The following is a 22,311-nucleotide window of genomic DNA, read 5'->3' on the forward strand; positions in this document are numbered from 1 at the left end:
TTAGGAACAGGCCTAAGCATGGGTTTAAGTGCGCTGAAGCCCATGGCCTGCACAGTCTGTAGCCCCCTCCAGCTGGCCAGCCTGGCTGCCACCACCGTACAGCCTCGGAGCTGCTGGCCCTGGGCTCCTGCGAGCGAGCCCGGCCGCACAACACCTGGCTCATCCAGCCATGGACAACCTGGGAGCACTCCAAGGCATGGGATGTCCTCACACCACTTCTCTGGAGTTCAGCTTGAGCCTGGCTGTGCTAGTGAACTCCAGTTTGACAACAGGTCTGCATTTTCTTAGAGACCCTCCAATGGAGATAGTGAACATGGTCTCAAACTGAGAGTAAGCACAGTTTAGGACCATGTCATGTTAAATCCCACTGATGAGTCCAGCATTAAAAAGCATTAGATTCTGATAAATGCTTTGAGGAGCTTCAAACAAGGTCTTGCAAGCCTGATATCTTATGTCCCTTGCTCTCAGAGTGGAATGTCCAAAGTTTATTTAGATATTTGGCTAGCTGTGGAGAAAGGGGTGAGCTTTGGCTCTCCAGAGGAAGATTTCTCCTAATTTCTCCTAATCCAGAGCTCATAAATTTTACCATAAATCAGTAACCTGTTAAAAAACTGGGCACTTAAAAACTCAGGCTGCCTCAAGAGGACTTCAGGGTCCTACCTCCTGAACGACACCTCGACAGCAAGAGCCTATTTTGCTCAGTCTGAAAGCATCCAAGCTCCCATTCCAATTCCTCAGCAGCATCCACTGTCTCGCTAAAGGTTACACTGGGAGGCCCTCTTCTGTCGGAATGAAGTAAGAATGATTTACTGCACAGAGGAGCACGAACAGAAGCACTGCTCAGGAAACTACTGACTAGGACAGTCAGCTGCAGGCCTTGATTTTGCTGTCAGCTTGTTGCAGTTTCTCTCAGGTTTGGGTGTTGGAGTTTCCTTCCTCCATCACCGCCTAAGCAGAAAAATGCTCATAAGTGATTTGGGTAAGTGAGAAGATAATCTGATATGAGCGCAGGATTTTGTCCACACCTCATTTATTTTTTCCTACTTTCACCAGTGTAGGGAACATTAAAATTGTTTCTCACAGAAGAGTCCCTGACACTCGTGTTTTGTTTTGCCTTGGTTGTTGGGGGATTGGTTGCTTTGGGGTTTTGTTTTATTGGTTGGTTTTGGTTTGGGGGTTGGGGGTTTTTTTGGGGGAGGGTGTTGGGTGGTTTTTTTTTGTTGGTTGGTTGGTTTCAGTTTTTTTACTATTACCATGACTTCTGAAATCTTGGGATTTTTACATGTAGGAGGGTGGATGTAATAGTAAGCACTTGAACCAGGTCACTGAGAATGTGACGTACCAAACTAAACCATGAACTCAGCAGGAAGTCAAATGAGAACGGAAAATTTTCTCTTTAAATAAGAACAACTTGGCAATTGCCTAAAAATTATCCTACCTTGTCTTCAACCTTGACATTCAGTTATCATTCAGGCATCAAGTGATACCTAGCACTGATTCATTCAGAGGTGACTAATGCTCTAACAGTTTTCAAGATAAGGCACAGCACATTGGAGATTACCTAATCTATTGAAGGTACATTTGCTTCAGCACCTCCAGCTTCTGTACTCAAATGAAAATAGTGACCTCAAGCTCTTCAGCATTCACTCAAAATAATGACTACTACCCTTTATTTTCCTGAAGATAGATAATGCTGCTATTGATAGTCAGAGGCTCAGCTCCTCTAAGAAAATCAATTATATTACAGACTTTCTGAAGTAGTATACACTACCTGAGAAGGGCAGCAAAAAAATAATAAATCTAGAATTGTTTTACACTGATGTCATTTCTTTTATGCTCATCTTCAAGCAGAGATTTAGATCATTTAGGCATATTTTCATATACAAAATACTGATTATAATAATTAAAAGCTTATCTTTGAGTTATCAAAAAGTATTCCTGAAAAATGAATCTCAGTGGCTCCTGGAAATAAACAAGATAAACAGGAAAATGCTATAATGATTACTCAGCCTCTTTGGCTTGCAATATGAAAACAGAATCCCCATTAGATTTGAGATTTTATTTTTCATTCTTGTAGGATGGAAATACAACAAGAACAATTGTTTTGATATTATCCAAGCAAGTCCATATTTGATCCAAAACAAAACCATACATTTAGGAGACTAAAACTAACCACATTTTTTAACTTCAAAAAGATTTGTCTCTCATCTCCATTACATTTGGGGCAAAGGCTTCCAGTCTATCAATGCAAAAGTACATTTAACTTCAGAAGAAAATACAGACAAAAAACCCCAGATTAATTTGCTACCCTAAACACAGTTGATAACAGAGCTACCTGCTAAAGTCTGTAGATAAAATGAAAAAAAAAAAAAATCCACATAACTGAATTCTTCACCCTTGTTTTTAATATTTCTCAAGTGTCAACCCTCCCGAAACTCACTTGTAAAAATGAGATTGCAGTACAGGGGCTTGAAAGTAGCCTAGGAGATATAATCAGCTATCTTTCTATCAAATGGATGGTTACTTTGGACCTCTCTTGAATGGCAAACTCCTCAGATCTGGGACCTGTTTTCCAGGCCAGAAGGATTAACAGGTTTCTATTAAAAAAAAAAAAAATTAAAAAAAACTAGGAATAGCACCGTGCAAGAAAGGATTAAGGTATAAATGCCTCAATGTTCTTCCTTACATTTACAAATGTCTTCACAATTCCATTTTCAACAGTGCTCAGGATATGAGGAGCACTGAAAAGACAGAGTAGGCTACTACTAGTAGAACCAGAAAATTATTTTGTCTTTTGCAGTATCTGGAAGAAGTATAGGAGTCATTAAACAGGATGACAAAAAGACATTTTCTACTCTTAAAATGAATAGCAGCTGACTTTTCTGAAGGCAATCCCCAGTGGATCCTTAATTCCCATCTTTCCTGACAATTTTAAAAACACAGGAGTAAAGGGTTGCTAGAAGTTTCTCCGAGTATAAACTGCAAAATAGCACAGACAGACTGTCAAGGGACACCTCATTTACCCCATTTACAACCTGTGCATCCATCTCATTTGTTAGCATCATTCATCAGAAGCATTCACAATGCTGTAGAAAAGCCCTACTGTTCCTACAGTGGCACAAGCTGCTTTCCTCCCTTGTTTCTGTGGCAACTTCACTTGTTGTATGTATGAGAAAAGTCACGTTATCACATTATTTAATCCACTATCTGAACACACTTCACTCACTGGCTGGAAACACACAGGAGAGTCTCAGCATTAGACCAAGAGCCAGATCTCCACAGGCCATGATTTCTCTGCTACTGCAACTATGCCTTCAAGCACCAGTAGAGCTGGTCAGGGGCACCACAGTCAGCACCAGGCATCTTACATCAGGTTCCTTCATTTCTACAGATATAAGGCCAGGGAGCTACTTGAACACAGGTCTTTCAGGAGTATACCTATAAACAAGATATTTTATCTCCACAAGAGTGATCGCCAGCCATATCAGCCATTTCCCAGCAGGCAATAACCTACTCAAGAGAATCAAGGGCCAAAGGCAAATCTAGTCAGTCCCCAAATGTTCAAAGATGTCCATCCCAAGCACAGAATCATGGAATTGTTTGGACGGAAGAGACCTGAAATGTTGTCTAGGTCCAACTCCTCCTGCTGTGGGGAGGGATTCCTTCCATTGGCTCAAAGTCCCATCCAATCTGGCCTTGAACACTTCCAGGGAAGGGACATTCACAACTTTTGTGGGCACAATGTTTCAGTGCCACATCACCCTAACAAGAAAGAACTTCTTCTTCATATCTAATCTAAGATCACTCCTTTTTAGTTTGAAGCCACTCTCCCTTTGCCCCATCACTCCATGCCCTCATAAAAAGTCTCTCTTCAGCTCTCTTGTAGGTAATGGAAGGTGCTGTAAGGTCTCCCTGGAGCCCTCTCTTCTCCAGCCTGCACAACCCCAGCTCTCTCAATCTGTCTTCACAGAGAGGTGCTCCAGCCCTCTGATCATCTTTGTGACGCTCCTCTGGACTCACTCCAACTGCTCCCTGTCCTTACATCATGAATGTCACTACAAATCAAGATAAATTATTAGCTGACAGAAATTAACATAATTGCTGTCTTATCGCATTCTTTCCCTGAATGTTTTTCTAAGTCATTTCCTAGCTATTAGAGACTGACCTACTAATTGCTGACAAAACAGAGTCTGCATAGTGTAACACAGATTAAATTTTCAGCCAGGCATGCAGTTCCCCTCGTTCTCCTGGATGATGGCACTTTTCCGTATCAAGGCTTTCGTGTGCCATCTGGTGGACTTTCAGCATTTGGTGCATTTTGTTTAAGTACAAATAAAGAGAGTCCTGCTACACTGTCAGGAGTATCTACCTTCTTTGGCCATTGACAGTATTCGTCTTATCATCCTGTATTTGCTCAAATTAATGTTTGCCTTACAGTAATAACTTAATTCCTCTCACATTCGCAGTCAAAAGAGTCTTTACTGTGGTAACTGTTGTTAACTTCAGCTAACCCTTTGCACTGATGCATTTTTTCTAAATATAATATAATTCACCATAATTGAATGGTGGCCCTCTCAAAAATAACTTCCACAAAACCAGCGTAACAGAATTCCGTATTTAGGACCACAAGTTGACATCCACAATGGCATTTAGATGCTTAGTTCTCAATGACCAAACATGTTATTAGTCCCTATTTGAGATGAGTGTCAAAGACTGAAGCAAACATATTACCACACAACTTTGAAAACAAAACTGAGTGTTTGAGTACTGATTCTTCCTTCTGAGTATGACAGCAACAACTGTCAACAGAAGTACTGTAGGGTTAAAAATGAAAAATGAGAAGCCAGCTGAAATATTTAAAAAAAAAGTTCAGAGCACAAGTTTTGTATCGTATCCACCCTTCCTATGCAACTGAGGCATTTCTTCATTTATCTTTTTTATAGAGTGCAAGCTGTGGTATAAGGAACCCGCAATGGGATAAATTTCAAAATGCACTGAGTCCTTTGAGCTCACAGTCCTAAGGGGGAGGGTATTTCCTACTCCAGCACACTGCCACAGGCATTCTTCCACTCTGCATAAGATGCACTGTATTCTGTCACAGCTATGACTTCCAGGATTTTAAGGCGGGATGAGGGCTGCCCTCTGAATGAATGCACCTGCCACAACAGAGCATCAATAAGCAACTGGATGAGCTTTCTACCCAACATATATGGTCAATTCAGACACCTGGATACAAGATGGCAATAACAGCATGGGTAGAAAAGACCAGCTGAGAAGTGCTGAATTTGAGGTTGTCAAGGAATCTCCTTTTTGTAATCTGGCCTTTGTTTCACAGAGAAAATAAGACAAACCCAGATAAAATAGGAAGGAAAAGAACAGCAGTGATTGCAAATGCAGCTTTTGGGTTTGGTCCCCATTGTTACTGGCAACCTGACCTCTAGAGAAAAACAGGCTCAGAACAGTCTTATCAGCCACTGTGGGACTTGGCAAACATACCAACAGCTGTGCTGTTTTAGACATTGGTTTCAGCTGCCTTTTTGGACATAGGCTCACTGCAGCGCTGCTGAAAGGTCAGCTCAGACAGGCTCTTTAAGCTGGAAGCCAACATCAAGAAGTGAAAAGGGAAGAAAAATTCAAGAAATGAATGTGGGGATATCAGGATTTAAGTCTTATAGTCCAGATGGTTTTAAGAACTGATCTGTGGCTGGGGGAGGTGGCAGTCAGATTGAGATTCCTTCTTTTATCAGAGTATCTTTTACAGAGAGGTAGTGAAAGTCCAAGTCACACCATGGGTCTGAAGTCTCTACAAGACTGCAAGACAACACTGCTTTTGGTACAGATAGTCTATGCTGCATCAGCAAGCAGTGTGACCTGACAAGTGTGGACTTGCAGAGAAAACAGCTGGTGCTGAGGCCAGGTATCCACAGTTAGAGGATTTCAAATAGGCTACTTTTAATTATCTCTGGCCTGCCACACAGCCTTAATGACCACTAGGATTTAAAGTTCATTCTTCTGATTACTTTAGCCTGAAAGGAAATCTGGAAGTCTCAAGAGCACTGTGCAATGAAAACCAGGCACAGTAGCAGGGATAAATGGAGGTTCAATTAGAAAGTACAGACTCGATCTCTGTAGGGATTTTTCTGGTGACCGAAGTCCATGGGGATAACCTCAGATAGCTGCAGGCCCTGAAAGACAGAGCCTTTCTGACACCATCTTGTCCAACCTGACTACAGGGTGAAAGACAAAGGTCCACATTTTTGTTCATGTTGCCTTTCCATCTTATTCTTAGTTTTTATTTTAAGAGAAGAGGTAGGTTTTTATTGTCCTCGATAAAACTGAACAGAGCCCTTAGTGTATTATATGTTCTCCCTGCAAACTAAATCCACTCATAAATAAGAGTTATAAAACATATATTTCTTTTAGGAATAGGAGTGCATGCAGTTATTAAGGTCTTTAACCAAGATTGAAAGCACATTGCAAGGTTTAAATATGATCCAAATAGATGAAATAAAAAATACGATATTTTTTCCAGAAAGCTGAGACCACATAACATAAAATTAATTTCAACAGACATTAAATACCTTGGAGGACTAAAGCCACATAGGAATACAGATTACAGTAGTTCAAGACATTTTCTCTTTCAAATTTGGAGTTTAGTATGACATCTGAAAGCCATTTTTATGTCAGTTCTTTCACACTAATGCAACTTTACTTGCAGTAAAGTACTGCAAATTATACCACTTGTTTTACTTGTGAAAGCAAACAATATCCTGTCTTCACTGTAAGTTCAGTCAAAGAAAACTTTCTGGTGATGTAGTATTTGAGTAGTTTCAAAGGCTTTTGCATCACTTAACGTTTTATCGGGAATTCAAGGATTTCTGGTATCTGACGTAAGGCTTGTTTTCACAAAACAAGTGTTTCTGAGCCCTCCACAGCATAAAAGGAGTTTTAACACCTTTAATGAAACTGATACATCAATTCCTATTTTTTTTGTAACTCCCCATGTGGATTCAATCAGTTTGAAAGTGTACATTTACTGTAACAAGTTAAATTGATATAAATTAGATTTAAATCAATAGGAGAACACCTTTTCAACGTTTTGCATGAGTTCAGTTCAATCAGTTTAAAGTAAAATCATAAGGCAATACTGTGCCATTTAGAGAGGATATTAAGTCTAAATTACTTTTCTGGACAAAGTCTTCACTAACCAGCCACAAATTCCATCATTTACAGCAGGACAAGGTTTCTATTTGTAGTACTGCAGCTCATTTTGTAAGTCACTGCAGTGCACAGCGCACCAGCAACGCTTTTGGGGACTTTTTCTTTTCTCCTCGGTCTGTGGTTATTAAATGCATTTCAACATTTCTCACCATATGCACGAACGGGATCTGGGGTCTAGCAACAGGAAACAAATCCTGTATTCTCAAAATTGCTGTATACGAAGAGTGCTACTAAGATAATTTGTCATTGCGTCTTTTGTCCAAATCACCAAATGTTCAACTTAAATTTACAAGGCCACCGTAACACATCTCCTGTCCCAAGGACCGCGCGTTTGGTTTCGGTTCCCGGGGCGGACGGGTGCGCGACGGGGCTCCCGCCAGGCTGGTCCGAGCGCGCCGCTCACAGCAAGCTGCGGGTTCGAGCCCCCTGTGGGCCATTCACGTCAGAGCTGGGCTCGATGATCCTTCCGGGTCCCTTCCAACTCAGAACATTCCCTGATTCCGAGATGTAAAATCGGTTGGAAAGAGGAAATAAATCACGCCGTCCTCGGCGGCACCATCGCAGCGCGCACGAAACGGCGCGCCTCACTGCGAACACATCCTCGCCCTACCCCCACGGAAGTCCGTCACTGCCGCGGCCGGGCCCGCCCCGCGGAGGGCAGGCGGCTGACGCCATCGCGCGGCGCCGGCGGAACGCCGGGACATGGCCGTGCCGCGGGAGCCGCCGCCCGCCCCGGCGCTGCCGCCCGCCCCCGCCCCCGCCGCTGCCGCTGCCGCTGCCGCCGCCGCCCCGTCGTTCGCCGCGGCCCGCGCGCTCGTGGCGCGCCGCTACTCGTGCCTGGTGGCGGCGCCGCACCGGCGGCACGTGGCGCTGCCGCCGCGCTTCCTGGGCCGCAAGCGCTCCGGCATCCGCGCGCAGCTGGACGCCGAGCTCCTGCGCTACTCGGAGAGGTGCGGCCGCGGGGTCCGGCGGGGGGGCTGGCGCGGCCTAGCAGCTAACGCTGCCTCCCTCTTCCTTGTCCTTCCAGCCTGCAGGGTGTGCCGGTGGCTTACGACAACATCAAAGTGGTGGGGGAGCTCGGCGACATCTACGACGACCAAGGATTCATCCACCTGAACATCGAGGCGGACTTCATCATCTTCAGCCCCAAGAAGGGGAAGAAGCTGGTGGTATGTGAACGCCTTGGCGTCTCATGGGACGGGCTTTTTTGCTAAGTGGTCAAAGCTTGATTTATCTCCAGCATGAGGTGGTCTGGAGCTTAGGTGGAGACATATTTTAGTTTATGTTAGCTTATTCATTTATGAGTAGTTCATAGCAATTTTTTAGCAGTTTGGACTAGTACTTTTTGCTCTAATTTGTCTGTTTTGTCCATCCCTAGGTTTATTGAGTTTATGTATAACTAAAGCATTGTATCATAAGGATTACGTATTAAATAGTGTATCATGACTGCATACATCGTACCGGTGCTTCTTTCTGAAGAGTTGGTAGTTCTCAAGCAGGTGCATTTCTTATAGTGACAGGAGTGTTTAAGATGCTCTCGTCAGTTCGGTTCCTTCAAGCACAGGAGCAGTACATCGAGTTGGAGCCTGCTGTTCAGTAAAGGAAGCGTATGGCTCACGGAACAGCTTTAAGCTTGTCAGTGCCCTTGCTCAGCACTTGTGGGTAAAGTATGTTGAGAGCTGGCTTACATTCATTGTTGTGCCACACCTTTTGCAGCATAGATGGTGTCTTTGTAATTGTGTTTAAGGATGAATGTGCCATCTTCCTAGGAAGAGAATAAAAAATTTTCAATGTCTGTCCTTCATTCTGTGATTAAAACAAAGGTGGATATGGTTTCACATGCAGATGTGTCAGAAACCCTCTGAATGGAGTATTTAAAGGCTTTTTATGTGTCTTACCTATCTTCAGCTGCTAAGTAGTGCTGTGCCAGCTCGAAGGCCATTTTTAGGCAAGTAAATCAGACTTAAAATGGCTTCAAAGCAAAGTTGATCACTGTAGTGTAAGGAAAGAGTTACCTCCTCTGTTCAGGTATTCACTGTAGTTAAATCCCATGTTTTGACTTCTTCTCTTGCAGTTCAGTTCTATTTTCAGAGGAATTGTATGAAGAGTTTACAAGAATAGCTTTGATTTTAGTGAAGGAGAATTAACTTATTGCTAGATAAACTGATTTCATACCTTGTACATAAACTCTTACTGAAAACTTTCCATATAGGAAACTAAATATTTAAAGGGTGTGCATTGAAAGGGCTGATTTTTGCTACAGACTTGCATGACATTCTTTTTCTTTTTTAGGGTGTAATTAATAAAGTGGCCCCTAGTCATATTGGCTGCCTGATACATGGATGCTTCAATGCATCTATCCCTAAGCCTGAACAAATGTCCATTGTACAGTGGCAAGAGCTGGGGTTAAAAATAGGGGATGAACTGAAATTTCAAGTGTTGCACTTGGATTCTGATGCAGCTGGAGTGTTCTTCATTCGAGGAGGACTCACTAAAAGCAGGTATGGTGCCCTAATGGAGAATATTTTTAATTGGTTAATAGGTTTTTTACAAGCTAAGTGATTTTTAATTACATCTTAATCTTTAAGCTTTCTTATTGTCATACAGATCCCTATATATATAATTATATAATTATATATATATGTTGTCTTAAACTAAACTTTCCACTGTTAAAGACTCCCATGGAAGTTTTCTCTGGAAAAAGTAAAACTAGGTATTTCTTGATCTTTAAAAATCTGAGTTTGCTGATGTATGAATTGTTGATTGCATATGTAATACATGCTCAAAACAATACATGCAGGTGTCTAAGAGTAGCTTTGTGCATTGGCTTTTCAAGTGCAAGCAGCCCCGGGGTCCTGAACACAGTGGTTACATTGACATTTACACACAAACAAGTGCATATGTGTTGTATAATGACAAATAGATGTGGATGACTTAAATACTTGCTTAAACATAGAATTTCAGAGATGAGCAAATGTGTCAACTTCCTCCTTAGGCCTTTGTAAATTTATAGGGCACCTTGCAAGAAATCTTATCTTCAGAAGAGTTCATTCACTTTTTTTTAAAAAACAGTCATTTACTGAGCAATATTTTTCTTCCAACATGGTTTTGGTTTTAATTAAATGTATGCTATGACTCCTACTGGCAAATTCATAGCATTTTTTGTTTGTTTTTCCTTTTTTTAATCTGGAAGGATTCTCTGAATCGTTTCAGTGAATTCACAATGAAAGTTAGCAATTTTATCTTCAATGCCTCTGGGGACATAAAAACCTCCATGGTTTTTAACTGCATTCTTTCCATATTTGTCTTCCTAGATATTTTCTCCGGTGCTCTTGGTTGCAAGGTATCTGCTGGGGTTTTTTTTTTTTGGTGTTTTTTGTGAAGGTTTTTTTCTTCCTTTTTTTTTTAACTTTTCTGGCATCGCCTTTGTTTTAATTAGAGTAGGGTAATTGCTTGGTAAAATCAGCTCTGTGCCTCATGTATGACTGAATAGGCCACTAGCTGTGTGTGTTTGTGAATGACTTAAAAAAAAAAACTTCACTACACAATGTGTAGTAATGAATTAGGGGATAAAGGAGCACAAGAAAAGAGGAAATACCAAATGGTCTGTATGGCACTTTAGAGAATAAATTTAGGCTAAGATTTGACAGAGAATATTTTTATGTTGTAAGAAGGAAGCCAGTAAGGTAATAAAAACTACCCTGAGAGTATTAAATTTTATGATTCTCTATAACACAGAGTATCGTGTTATCCATTTGTTGTTGTTTTTAGCAAATATTTATCTTTTATCTACTTGGTGTAAATGCTGTGTCTCTAATTCAGTTTATTTTGTATATTTCTTCACAGCATGCGACCCAAAAAATCTGACACAGTCACTGAAAGTACAAATGGGGACAAAATTCAAAAGCTTGGCCACCAGGAAAACAGCTTGAATAACTGTGGGGAAGATACTGTCACAGAAGAGCCTTTAAATGAGACAGATAACCTTGGGAGGGAAAATGAAGAAGAGCAAAGTGTTGATGCTGTGAATGGATTATGTGATGATAAAAACAAGAAGAAAAAGAAAAAGGACAAGCAAGAAGAACAGGAACTCGTATTGCCTGCCAGTGACTCCAGTGGTTACCAAAGTGACCATAAAAAGTCAAAGAAAAAGAAAAGAAAGCACTGTGATGAAGTTGAAGAAAATGAGTTGTCTCAGATGTCAGAAAAACCCAAAGCAAAAAAGAAAAGGGACTAAAGTTTGAAGTGCCTTTCCTGAATTAGATTTCAGATGTTTTTGATAAGTTTCAATAAAACCCTGTTTTCAAAATGCCTATGTTCTTTACTACACAGTCTGCTCTGCTAGGTCAGATGGTGTTTGTGTGCATATGTGCACCAGCAGCTTGAAAGGCAGGATCTTTTAAAGCAGTAGTAGAAGAAATGGGATAGAACCAATATCTGCCTGGTTTTTTTTTACTGGAGAACAAGGCACAAAAGAACCGTGGAATGTAATCACAGGAACACATGCATCACCTCTGTGTCTGCTTTCCAGCTCCACGCATTAGCCAGTCGGTAGTTAGGATGTTTGCTGCTCTAACTCCATCTTTGCCAATCTTGATTTTACAAGAGTAGACTAGGATTACCTTTTGGCTTCTTGGAGATTCATGTGAATTCCCAGGGGGCTGAAAAGAGATACTCAAAAAAATGTGTCAGTGCTTTTGGTTGCTGCTCTTTTCTACTGTGAGGAGCTCTGGGGAGAGCTGTAGTGTGACATGGTCTAGTCTTTCACCTAGGTAGGAGGCCACGATTGCTTTGGTATTGATTTACCTGTTACAAGAAGAACATAACCAGCTCTTTGAAAACCCTGTGAGTAAACAGCATGAATGTGGAAACTTGCTGTTTATCTTTGTTCCTAGGTGACAAAACATTTTGCTCTAGTGATTAATGCTGATGCTATTAGTTCACTTTAACAGATGTGTTTACCATTTCTAATAAGACATCCATTCACATCGAACGTGTTTGAATTTCAGGTGTGACAATGCTTGTTTTAGGGCTCACTTTGTGCTATATTAATGTCTTTTATGCATCTTTAAAGCTCCAAATTTACCAAGACAAAGTTACCAGCTTAGAGGCTCGATGGCATGGCAGTACATAGTAGGCATTTTAAAGTTATGATACCATAAGGAACCAAGTTAAGACTTTTTGAAGATGTACAAGAAAATGAGCTTAAATAGTTAGTGGCAGCAGAAGCAGCAGAAACTGCAGTATATCCTCTTGTGTTTGCTCTTCAGTGTACTTCATCCTGAAGCCAGTTTCTGAACAGTCCTGAGATGAACATGAATTGTCCCTGTCTTTCTACATGGGATGATGCTGACACTTGGTCTACATGCAATTTCATAGGTGCTGGCTCATCTATCCATTCTTCCTGTACTGTGACAAAACCTGAGAAGTCAGATGATGTTTGTAATGTATTACACCATGCTGCAAGGTCAGCTGAGGGCAGTATTCTGGTGTGTTCATGGTTGCAGAGAATGGCACAGAAGTCCCACCCTGCTATATTTAAAGTACACAGGCAGCCTGAAGGCTGGGACATAATTTACAGTCAGAAATTATGTGCTATTTTCCCCTTTAGATATGTATATATATATATAAATATCTGTATATTTATGTAGTGACTTGAGAAACAAGTTGGATGGGTGGGTAAGGACATATCAGAGAGGAGGATGGCAAGCAAAGATATTTTTTGATGATGCCAACACGAAGAGAATGATGGAGGCAGTTACTATTGCAGATGAACCAAAGACTGGGTCACATGGCTTCATCTCTCACTCCTTAATACTCACTGTACCTCACTCGCCCTTTTAGGGAAGGGAAACACATCTCCAGAGTCAAGCCTCACCAGCTGATAGAGCCATTTTGTAGCGCCAAAAATTTGTCTTGTTCTGTTCTGCCTTTTCATCTGCATGCAAGGAAAGAAAGATGACATTCAGGGGGAATACTGAAGTTGCAACTAAGGAATCAAGTAACAGGCAGTGGAAATGCTTTTAGCACTTTGAATGCTCTATTTCCACTTCTGCTGCTTTACCATTCTCTTACTGGGAATTGCTTACTGTAGTTTAGCAAACTGTTTTGTTGATGATTAGTCCTTCCTGAAAGCATTCAGTAATCTCAGTTTTGGGCCTTACTTAGAGGCAGGTTGTTTATTTTTGGCACACAAGTTTGGCTGGCACCCACTTGTATAATTTTATGGTTTCTTTCTTGGGTTACAACAAAAGAGAGCAATTAAAAATAAATGTAGGAACTGGCAATTAATGATTGCTGAACAAGTTGTTGCTCCAATAATATAGATACCGTAACATGTTAAATTCTTGCTAGGTTGTGTGTCTTTGGAAGGGGAAAAGTGAAGAAAGGACTTCAAAAAAGAAGGAAGAAAAATGTGTTTTACGCAATTGGAGGCAATATTGGCAGCCTCACAGCAGCACTGTTGATATTGCTGTAAATACTATTTTGACATTTGCTAAATTCGGCAAGAAAACTTGGATTTTCAAAAGTGAATTTTCTCTCTGATCATGATTTAAATCACTCGTCTTTGTTTTTTCCCCATAAAAAGGCAAGATTTTCTGATGCTTGAAATTAACAAAGAAGCTGAACTTGACACTTTCCAATAAAGTTTCTCTGAAGTTTGATCTCTAAATCTGTAACTTTCTGTGTACCCCTGGACTACAAATGAGTTGTATTAAATTTTGAGTTGAGACAAGATTTTTGAGTATACAGAACAATCATTTATAAAGCTTCTTGTGAGGCCAGGTGACTTCATTTTTTTGTTTGTACAGCCGTTCTGTCATTTTTTTCCGGGTACATTCTACTACAACTCATGTCACATAGCAAAGAGAAGGTTAGAAAGTAAAATTGTATTTTCTATTATAGCTGTATTGATAGTTACACCAAGGTAACTGTGATCTAGAGAAAAAAAACTGCTGAGGTTTTTTTTTCTTTTTTCTGTTTTAACATTAAGCTTGCAACAAACCAATATTTACTTATGGCTGTGGTTGATAATCTTTTGTCTGTATTATGAAAAATGTAGTTCCGACTTAATCAGCTATAAGTTTCTAAAGTAGGAACTGCTACTTTGCAGTACAAATATTTTGATTCTGCAAATGTTTCTCGGTGTATTACATGCCTTTGGCAAAAGAGTGAGCAGTCTTACAAGAAGGTATTTTTAGCTGTCTCTAGAACAATTGTCTTGTATTCTCTGAAGCTTGCAATAATCTGCGGCATTGACTTTTGCTCTTTGTCTTTTCCCTGCTTCTCTTAGAAACAAATTCTTTGCTTTTGACTTGGCACTTTGCTGCTCCTTGAAATACTCAGCCCAAACAGCCCAGTGGATGAGCTCTAGGGAAAGGATTTCTTTTAGAGGGCTTAAGCAAACTAGCTGCCTTTTGGAAAAAACACGACCCTTGATCAAATCTGCCTCTGAGTAAACAGTTTTCCTTTGTAAGTATCCCAATCTTTGATAGCCCTCAGACAGTACAGACCTTTGCTGTGAAGAGGTTGTGTGATATGATGCTCTAAGGATTATAACTGTTGGCTATGGAAGGACTGAAATAGTTTCATTCTAATAAGGCATGTATTTTTCTTACCAAAATGTTGATTCTATTCTGCTATTTAGCTTTTAGAAATTCTGTATATTCAATAAAGAGTGAGAGACTTCAGTATCCGGTAGGCTTTGTTTGTAAGGAGAAGGTATCTTCTGGATTCATGTGAACAAAAATAAGATTCTGAAAATCAAGCTCTGAGCCTCTCCAAAACTGTCAGTAAATAAGTTTTTTACAGACACAGCTCAAGATTTTTTTGCTATTCATGACTTTACACATAACTAAGTTAAAGCTGGGTTAAATTCAGCTCTAAATATTGTGCCAAGCCACTCAACTGACCTGATGTTAAGCATGTAAAAGGAATTTCAGCCTGGCCATGACTTCAAGTTCCCCTGAAGCCAACTGTCTTAGGCAAAGAAGGAATAAGCTTTAATTTTCCTATTTTAAGGACCCCTGCTCCATAACACTGAATACAACATGATCTCCTCCTATTTCCCAAACAGATATGTGTATAGAGTATCGTTGCTGCTAGAATGTTTCTGTTACAACCAGAGACAGTTGAACTTGGAAAAGAACTTATTTGAGAAATCTATCTATAAAAACAGCTGAAATGAACTTTTTGTACAGAAGGTGAGTGAAACTGCAGCACTTTTTAGTACATAGCAAAGAAACCTTACGAACGGAGGAAAAAATTTTGATAGAAGATTCACTATTAATACCTTCCTCTTTTATGGATTATTTTAGGGTATTTCATAGGATTAGAAGGTTAAGATGTGACCTTTGGTCTCTGAATCTGTATTATATTTAGTGAGAATACAATTAAAAAGGTAGGAATAACTATGGCACTTCAAAGCTCTCTTGCTCATTATTACCCATGTTCATCTTTCCTTTATATTTTCTTTCAGGTGCCTTTGGGGTATGGAAACATCTCTAAGAATATTCTTAATAGACTGGAAATATGATGTCCACTTCAAGAGCAGGATTTCATTGTGCTGCACAAATTGAGTGAGGAGAAATATGTGTTTAAGAGGCTCTGGTAAGAGCCAGTCTGTCAGTACTATGCTGCTCAGAATCTCAAATTAGGTGTGTAAGCTTCTAAGCAGTGCTGAAGTTTGGACACTGAAGAAGCAGATTTATCAAATGGTTTGACTTGAGTTGCAGTTAAGGTCACATTCAGAAATGGTATTTCAGTTCTACCTGCAAAGCCATGATCAGTGGGCGTGACCTCATTGTGATACCCCCATGCCCAGCACACACAGCTTCTGATGGAGACTTGGAGTGCAGCAGTCAGTGGAATGCAGGCGGTGCAAGTATAGTCCCAGATTTCATTGGAAGCATTTTGTCAAAACTAGTATGAAGTAACTCCCACTCATTCAGGGAGCTGGCTGAAGTCAGAGTCATCTTGTTTTCAATGAGTAGGCTACATACTGTTCCCAGTGATAAGTCACAGCCTGTGCTTTTATTTCCTTAGAATAAACGTGTCAGCACATGGATAAATTAAAAATTCTGTATGATCGGTCAAATCAATATATAAAAGCTGGACTAAAAGAGAAGGCAAATTTATCCTGCATCAGTAAACATGAACATCAATATCAGAAAAAATGAGACTGTTTTGGACCGTTATAAAGTTTTTGCATCAGCTCCTTTTTTGTTATAGGTAACGAACCAGTGACATCTGTCCCTCTTTCAGGATAATGCCATTTTATTACATATATGTTCAAGATTCATTTTTTCTCCAGAGATTTGGTCATCTCCACATGGACTCAAGGATGACCAGTTTTTATGAAGCACTTTCCTAGAGGGACAGCTGTTTGTCTCCTTCATGAAAAAAAGCCACAGACCCAAAAAACCAACAACAAAACAAAAAGTGCACAGATGGTGTAGGTATTCGTAGTTTCTTCATTCTGCCTAGAGAAGCAGTGCAGGACCTCTGCCTTTCAAAGAAATTCCATATATTGCTACTACAAATAAGTCTGCACTGATGATGTATGGGATGTGCTGATAAGTACTTTTGATATGATCTTCTTGACATTAAAGTGAATTTAGCTGAATAAGTGACCTGCTTTATGTGTAAATTAGTTATTACTAAATCCCATATTTTTCTAGTTTTCTTCTGTTTCATAGATATAATTTGAAAATTCATCTTTTCATTATGACTAGGCATTAGTTAAAATTGAACTCTTCATTTTCTTGGGCCAAAGGAATGATATTATGGACAGTTGTAAGGTTTCTGAGGTAGAGAAAAATGTGCATGTGTTACAGATTTAAGTGCATTTGCACATCCATTTTTCTACCCATGTAGTATTTCTGAAGTACTTACCAAAATATGCAGATGCTCACAGATTAGTTTTGGAGTCATCTGTATTGTGGTTATTTCTATCTCACTTCAAAGTCTGGTTTGCAAAACCATTGTCATAAATGATCCCAAAATAGAGCCCAGCATCATCACATTCATTCCTGTTTTATATTTATCCTGTAAATCTGTGGTTGTGCCATATTTTGACGAGGAACGTGAGGACAAGCTGTTGCAAATAACTTTATATCTTCCTATTAATTGAGTATAGCAAATGTCTTTTCTCAGGCAAAAAATATTACTGCAATTACTTATGGTTAGACTTGTTTCTTCACTGGAGCACACTTTGAAAAATGGTCTAAAAAAATTCAATTAATATATGGAAAATTGACTAGGAGAGAAGGATAAAAAAAAAAAAAAGAGAGAAAAAGCTGGGGATTTTTTCATAAAGAGTGCAAAGGGAAAAATTTCCGTTTAAGGAGGTTTTTGAAATCTCAAAATTTTTCCTGAGAATGAAAGGAAATTTGAAGTTTTTTCTTTAAATGCCTTTCTCATCTCTACACTAAGTATTTTCAGTCCATTAAAAATGCGTCCTAATTTTTTGGAGTATGACATAAAATATTTTAAATGTGCAAGTAGTCATTTCAAATAGAGGACTATTTCATTCCAGGTATCTGAGTTGCATTGTTAGGGAGTGAACCAAAAGGGTTTTTTCCTCCCAAATTCGTATTCTGGGGAAATTGACTGAATGTCAAATGTGTCAGAAATCAATGTAGGACCTGGAAAAATCTGACTTGAGGAAGAGTTCTGCCTGTTCTCATGCAATGCCACATGGTGGAGTATTGCTTTTTCTTTTGGGCTTTTTCTCCACATCTGTCATCTAAAGAACTAAAAACTTCTGTGAACTGGTATTTGATGAGAAGAAGTATTTCAGCTAACTGAAATAAGACTAGAAGAGAAATAGAATTTGTACGTGCTTTGTATGTCAGCATCAAAATCTTGGCATCTACCCTCACTGCTGTGACCATGTTGCTTTAGTTTATATTCTAATTTTTATATATTTCAAAGCGCCATTAATACTGATATTCATCCAGTTTTTCACTCTTCATATTTCATATCCTTTCTGTAGTTTGTTTGTATAGGAAAAGACACTTAGGTGGCCATGCTGCGAATAAAAGCTCATGCAAATGCTGTGATGTGTAGGTGCATTTGTTTGTTCTTATTTAGTAAATTTGTAGTTAGTGGCCAGTTTGCAGATTCCTGTTTACTTAAATACTGAATTCCTATAACTTTCATGGATACTAGTTGTTGGGCAGAGGAGAGAAATTATATTATTTCACCTGTTTGAAGAAAAGTGACCCAAGTTCAGCTGTGGTGAACACAAACCACTCTGTGGACTCCATGGCAGTGGGAAAAGCTCCAGGCAGAACTTTGCACCTTATTATACATGAGGGAAAGGGAAGGGGGGCATCCTGAGCTCTGGTGCTGAGGAAACAACTTGGTTTTGTCTTTACTGCACTTGGGGGTTTTGTTTTGGTTTTTTTTTATAACACAGAATTATTTAGTGTTTATTCACATGCCTGTTTTTTTTCTGGGTTTGCTGTAGCCTAGTTTCTTCTCCTTGGGAACAAGGGAAAAAGAGGCTGAAAAGTCCATGTTAGTGTTGAGTTCATCAAAGCATTTTAGTTTTCACATAAACTCACTGTTAACTATCAAAACCTCAGTATCAGTCATGTTAAATATCAATGGCTGATATAAGACCTGGAATTAAGATTTTTAAAGAGCAAATTGGAGGTGGGGGAATTTCTCTGCATACCACCAACCTGAGTAGGCTTCTGTGCTGTGACAATACCACTAGTAGACACATATGAAATATATTAATGTAAAAAGGGTGACATCAGATTACACTTTTACCCCTCTGCACTATATCAGTCACAAAGTTAAAATACAGAAACTGTCTTGGTGGCTGACACCATAACCCACTTGACTGCACTGAAATACAGTAATGTGCTCAATTACACTTAGCCTTATTCTTAATAAGGTACTCTTAAGTGCTTGTCTGTAGAGCTTCACTAGGAAGGTTAAAAGGTGTCTTAATCCTCCTTAATGTGGTGAGTGATGTTCCCACCCGAACATAAATCCATATGTTTTACATGTAAGTAATGTAACCATTAGAATCTTGCAGAAAAAGTGGATAACAAATTCTTTACCCCTATGAATTACATTTTTAAAGAAAACTGAGCCCTGCTAATGAAATGGTTGTGGAGATTTGTCTTTGAGTGGGGTGTCAGGCTTGTGTGCGTGAGGACTCAAAAGCATCAGTAAGACTTTGCCATGTGTGTGTGAATATTGGTGATGGAATATGATAGAATATGTGACTGTGTTTGCGTTATATCTGAGCTCTGGAATGGATGTGGGTGTTGCTCAGGTTGCTTCAGACTTAGACATGAAAGTATCCACTGACTTATTTTAGGAATTGCATGATTTTTTTTTTAATTTAACTAGAGAATAGAATTAAGGAGATTCTCTGAAAAAGAAAAATACTAATTCATAACTTTCGTGGCAACACTGAATAAATTCACTATGAATTTAGCTAATGGGATATAATAGAAACGTGCCCTAAACTGTGGAAGATGTTCGTCCACACTGCTTCCTAAAGGGATCTGATACAAAAATTAATGTGGGTGTCTATCAAGAAAAACAGCCTGCATGGGATGAGTATTAACTCTTTAATAAGCTCTGCTTATTAAAGCTCTAGAAAACAGAAGCTTTACTTCTTTACTTCAGTAGATGCCACCCATGATTAAAGACTTCCACTCTGTTAGTCTAACTAAGAAGGGCCTTTCACCACTGAGCTATTTCATTTACTCGTAGTCTCGAAACATCAACAATATATTTTGAAAAAAATGTTTTCAAAATGTCTTCTCATAAAAAGTCCTAGTGCTGATAAATTGGCAGTGTTTCTGTTTTCAGGTACCAAATTTAATCTAAGCCACTTTTTTCCCCTTGAGTTGGCAGATTTTCTAATTAGAAAAATTTGTCACACAAATTATGAGAGTAGTATTCTCACTAGTTCAGTATAAAATTAACAGACTGCTTGTGAGATCAGTACTAAAATATTATGTAAGTGACAAATCAAGTAAATTCTTAGCTTTGTGTGTCTGTGCAGTTTATGTAGTATGATTCACAGCCCTGTGCAGCAAAGCCAAGATGGGGAACAGCAGGACTTCTGCTGAAGGCCTGAGGCTAAGGCAGTTAGGAGGGTATGGTTAGGGGGTTACAGGAGAGTAAAACTATGATCTCAGTCTGCTCTTCGTAACATAATGTATCAATATGAGCAGTATCAGAGGAAAAAGAAATGGTGTTATCTTAGTATTTTATGCTAGTTTAGGCTGAATGTGCTGCAGTATTATTTTGGCACTGTGCTAGTGGTGTGTCTGCTGTCTCCAGGGTCCCTCGTCAAAAGCAGAGGAAAGTCTCCTGCTGTGCCAATACTGTAAAATAAATAACATTCTCAGAAGATTAATACAGAGCTAGAGCATAGAGTGTTATTAGTGTCATAAAACAGACAGTAAAAGGGTTGCATTCTAAAAGGCAAGACTAAGGAAATGACTGATCCCGGGGAAGGATAAGTTTGTTGATCTGGAAACATCATTTGAGAAAGAAATGATGAGCAAGTGTCCAAAAGTTGGGAAGTTACGAAGGGACATGTGTCCAAAACACAGATCTGTAGCTGAACTTCTTCCAAGTACATTTAACCTTGTTTGGTCTGGAAATCTCATGAATCTGGACTGTGTTTTGAATTTACACTTATCAGTATTGGTGTTGCTTAGTGATGCACATTAGTGATGATCTTAGTTGGATGTGATATTGTATAAATGCTATCTGGAGAGGTTTTTTTCCCTATATTGATACTCTAATTTTTTGCCGAAACTTGTAAGATAGTAGTGCATTAATTACTTAAGGGGAAAAAAAAAGTAAAAGGCAACCCCCAAAGGAGTGAAAAGTGTGTACTGTGGGGTGACAAGTAAATTTCTAGTTTCCTTGTCAGTTTTGCTTCCGATTTCCAAACTGCAGTGAAACAAGACTTATGTCTCTCTTCATCCTTCTCCACCACCCGTCGTAAATCAGAGAGCAATCAGCAGTTCCAAACTGCTTACTGTGTGCCTACAGATATTGTAAGTGTTGCTTAACAAGAAGTCAAACAGCTCATCATAATCATACACACTGGAAGTAATTTATGGCTGTGCCAGGGGCTCTGCCACATGCTCCACCAGCTGGATCCTGCTGTGGAGGATCAGGGGACTGTCAGGGTGACCTGCTGCCCCCACCCAGCCTGAGCCCCCAGTTTTCCTCTGCAAGGGCTGGAGGTGCACACATGTGCACCATCTCAATTCAAATTATGATTTGAACCATAGGAAGCTGCTACCCAGCAACTGAGTATATTCCTGCTTAATTAAAATTCTGGAATAATTTTAAAGATGAGAAACAACTGTCACAAACAGAGAGAAGAACTGGCCCTTTGATGTCCTTCTTCATATCAGCCAAAACATGTAACATAAATGAAATTTCATCATCTTCCAATCATTAGTAGGTACTCCTGAGACAGGAATGGACTGTTGCTTAAGGCAAAAGTGATTGTTTAGAATTTTGAGAATTTTAAGGACAATTCTTACCTAGACCAAGCCAAAGGCAGGTTTTCAGGGCAAGTCGGAGGGAGGCATATGCACAAGCATCCTGGGAGCAAGGAGACAACACCTTGGCCCCTGCACCACCTTTGTGAGTTTCATGCAGGTTTGGGTCAGCCAGTGACTTTCCTTAAGAAGGATTTGACAATGGTTTATTTTTTTTTTCCATTAATCAGTTTTAAATTTGCTGCTTAGAGCACAGTATATTTTAATTCATCATTGTATTGTTATAGTGGCCTTCTCCTAGAACTGTTTCTCAGCTTTCTGCTTATTGGTGTGTCTGTGCTTCAGGAATTAGCAGCATCCCCAAATCTCATTTTGGGTCTCATTCACTATGTGCTCTTTCTGTCACTGTTTTTCTGCACGTGACCCCAACAAATAAATCCTATTCCTTCCAATCTGCAACGAATGACAAATTTCCTTTACTTTTTGAATCATAAATGCCTGGTTTCTGCAGCTGAAGCAGAAGTTAAATGGGATCCCCATCTGTATTTAATGTGCACTTGGCACAATGCCTACGTTATTTTTTTTAATA

At 39.6% G+C, this 22,311-nt stretch overlaps 1 protein-coding gene across 1 annotated transcript; it reads left to right on the forward strand.

Moving 5' to 3' along the window:
* The first annotated feature begins 18 nt into the window (after positions 1–18).
* POLR1F (RNA polymerase I subunit F) lies at positions 19–16,631 on the forward strand. Its single transcript, XM_039569380.1, has 5 exons — positions 19–272; positions 7,992–8,171; positions 8,249–8,390; positions 9,514–9,722; positions 11,068–16,631. The coding sequence occupies exons 1-5, from the start codon at positions 19–21 to the stop codon at positions 11,456–11,458; spliced, it is 1,176 nt and encodes a 391-aa protein (XP_039425314.1). The 3' UTR covers positions 11,459–16,631.
* The last annotated feature ends 5,680 nt before the right edge of the window (positions 16,632–22,311 follow it).

Source organism: Corvus cornix, chromosome 2 (assembly GCF_000738735.6).
Source record: "Corvus cornix cornix isolate S_Up_H32 chromosome 2, ASM73873v5, whole genome shotgun sequence".
Taxonomy (NCBI): domain Eukaryota; kingdom Metazoa; phylum Chordata; class Aves; order Passeriformes; family Corvidae; genus Corvus; species Corvus cornix.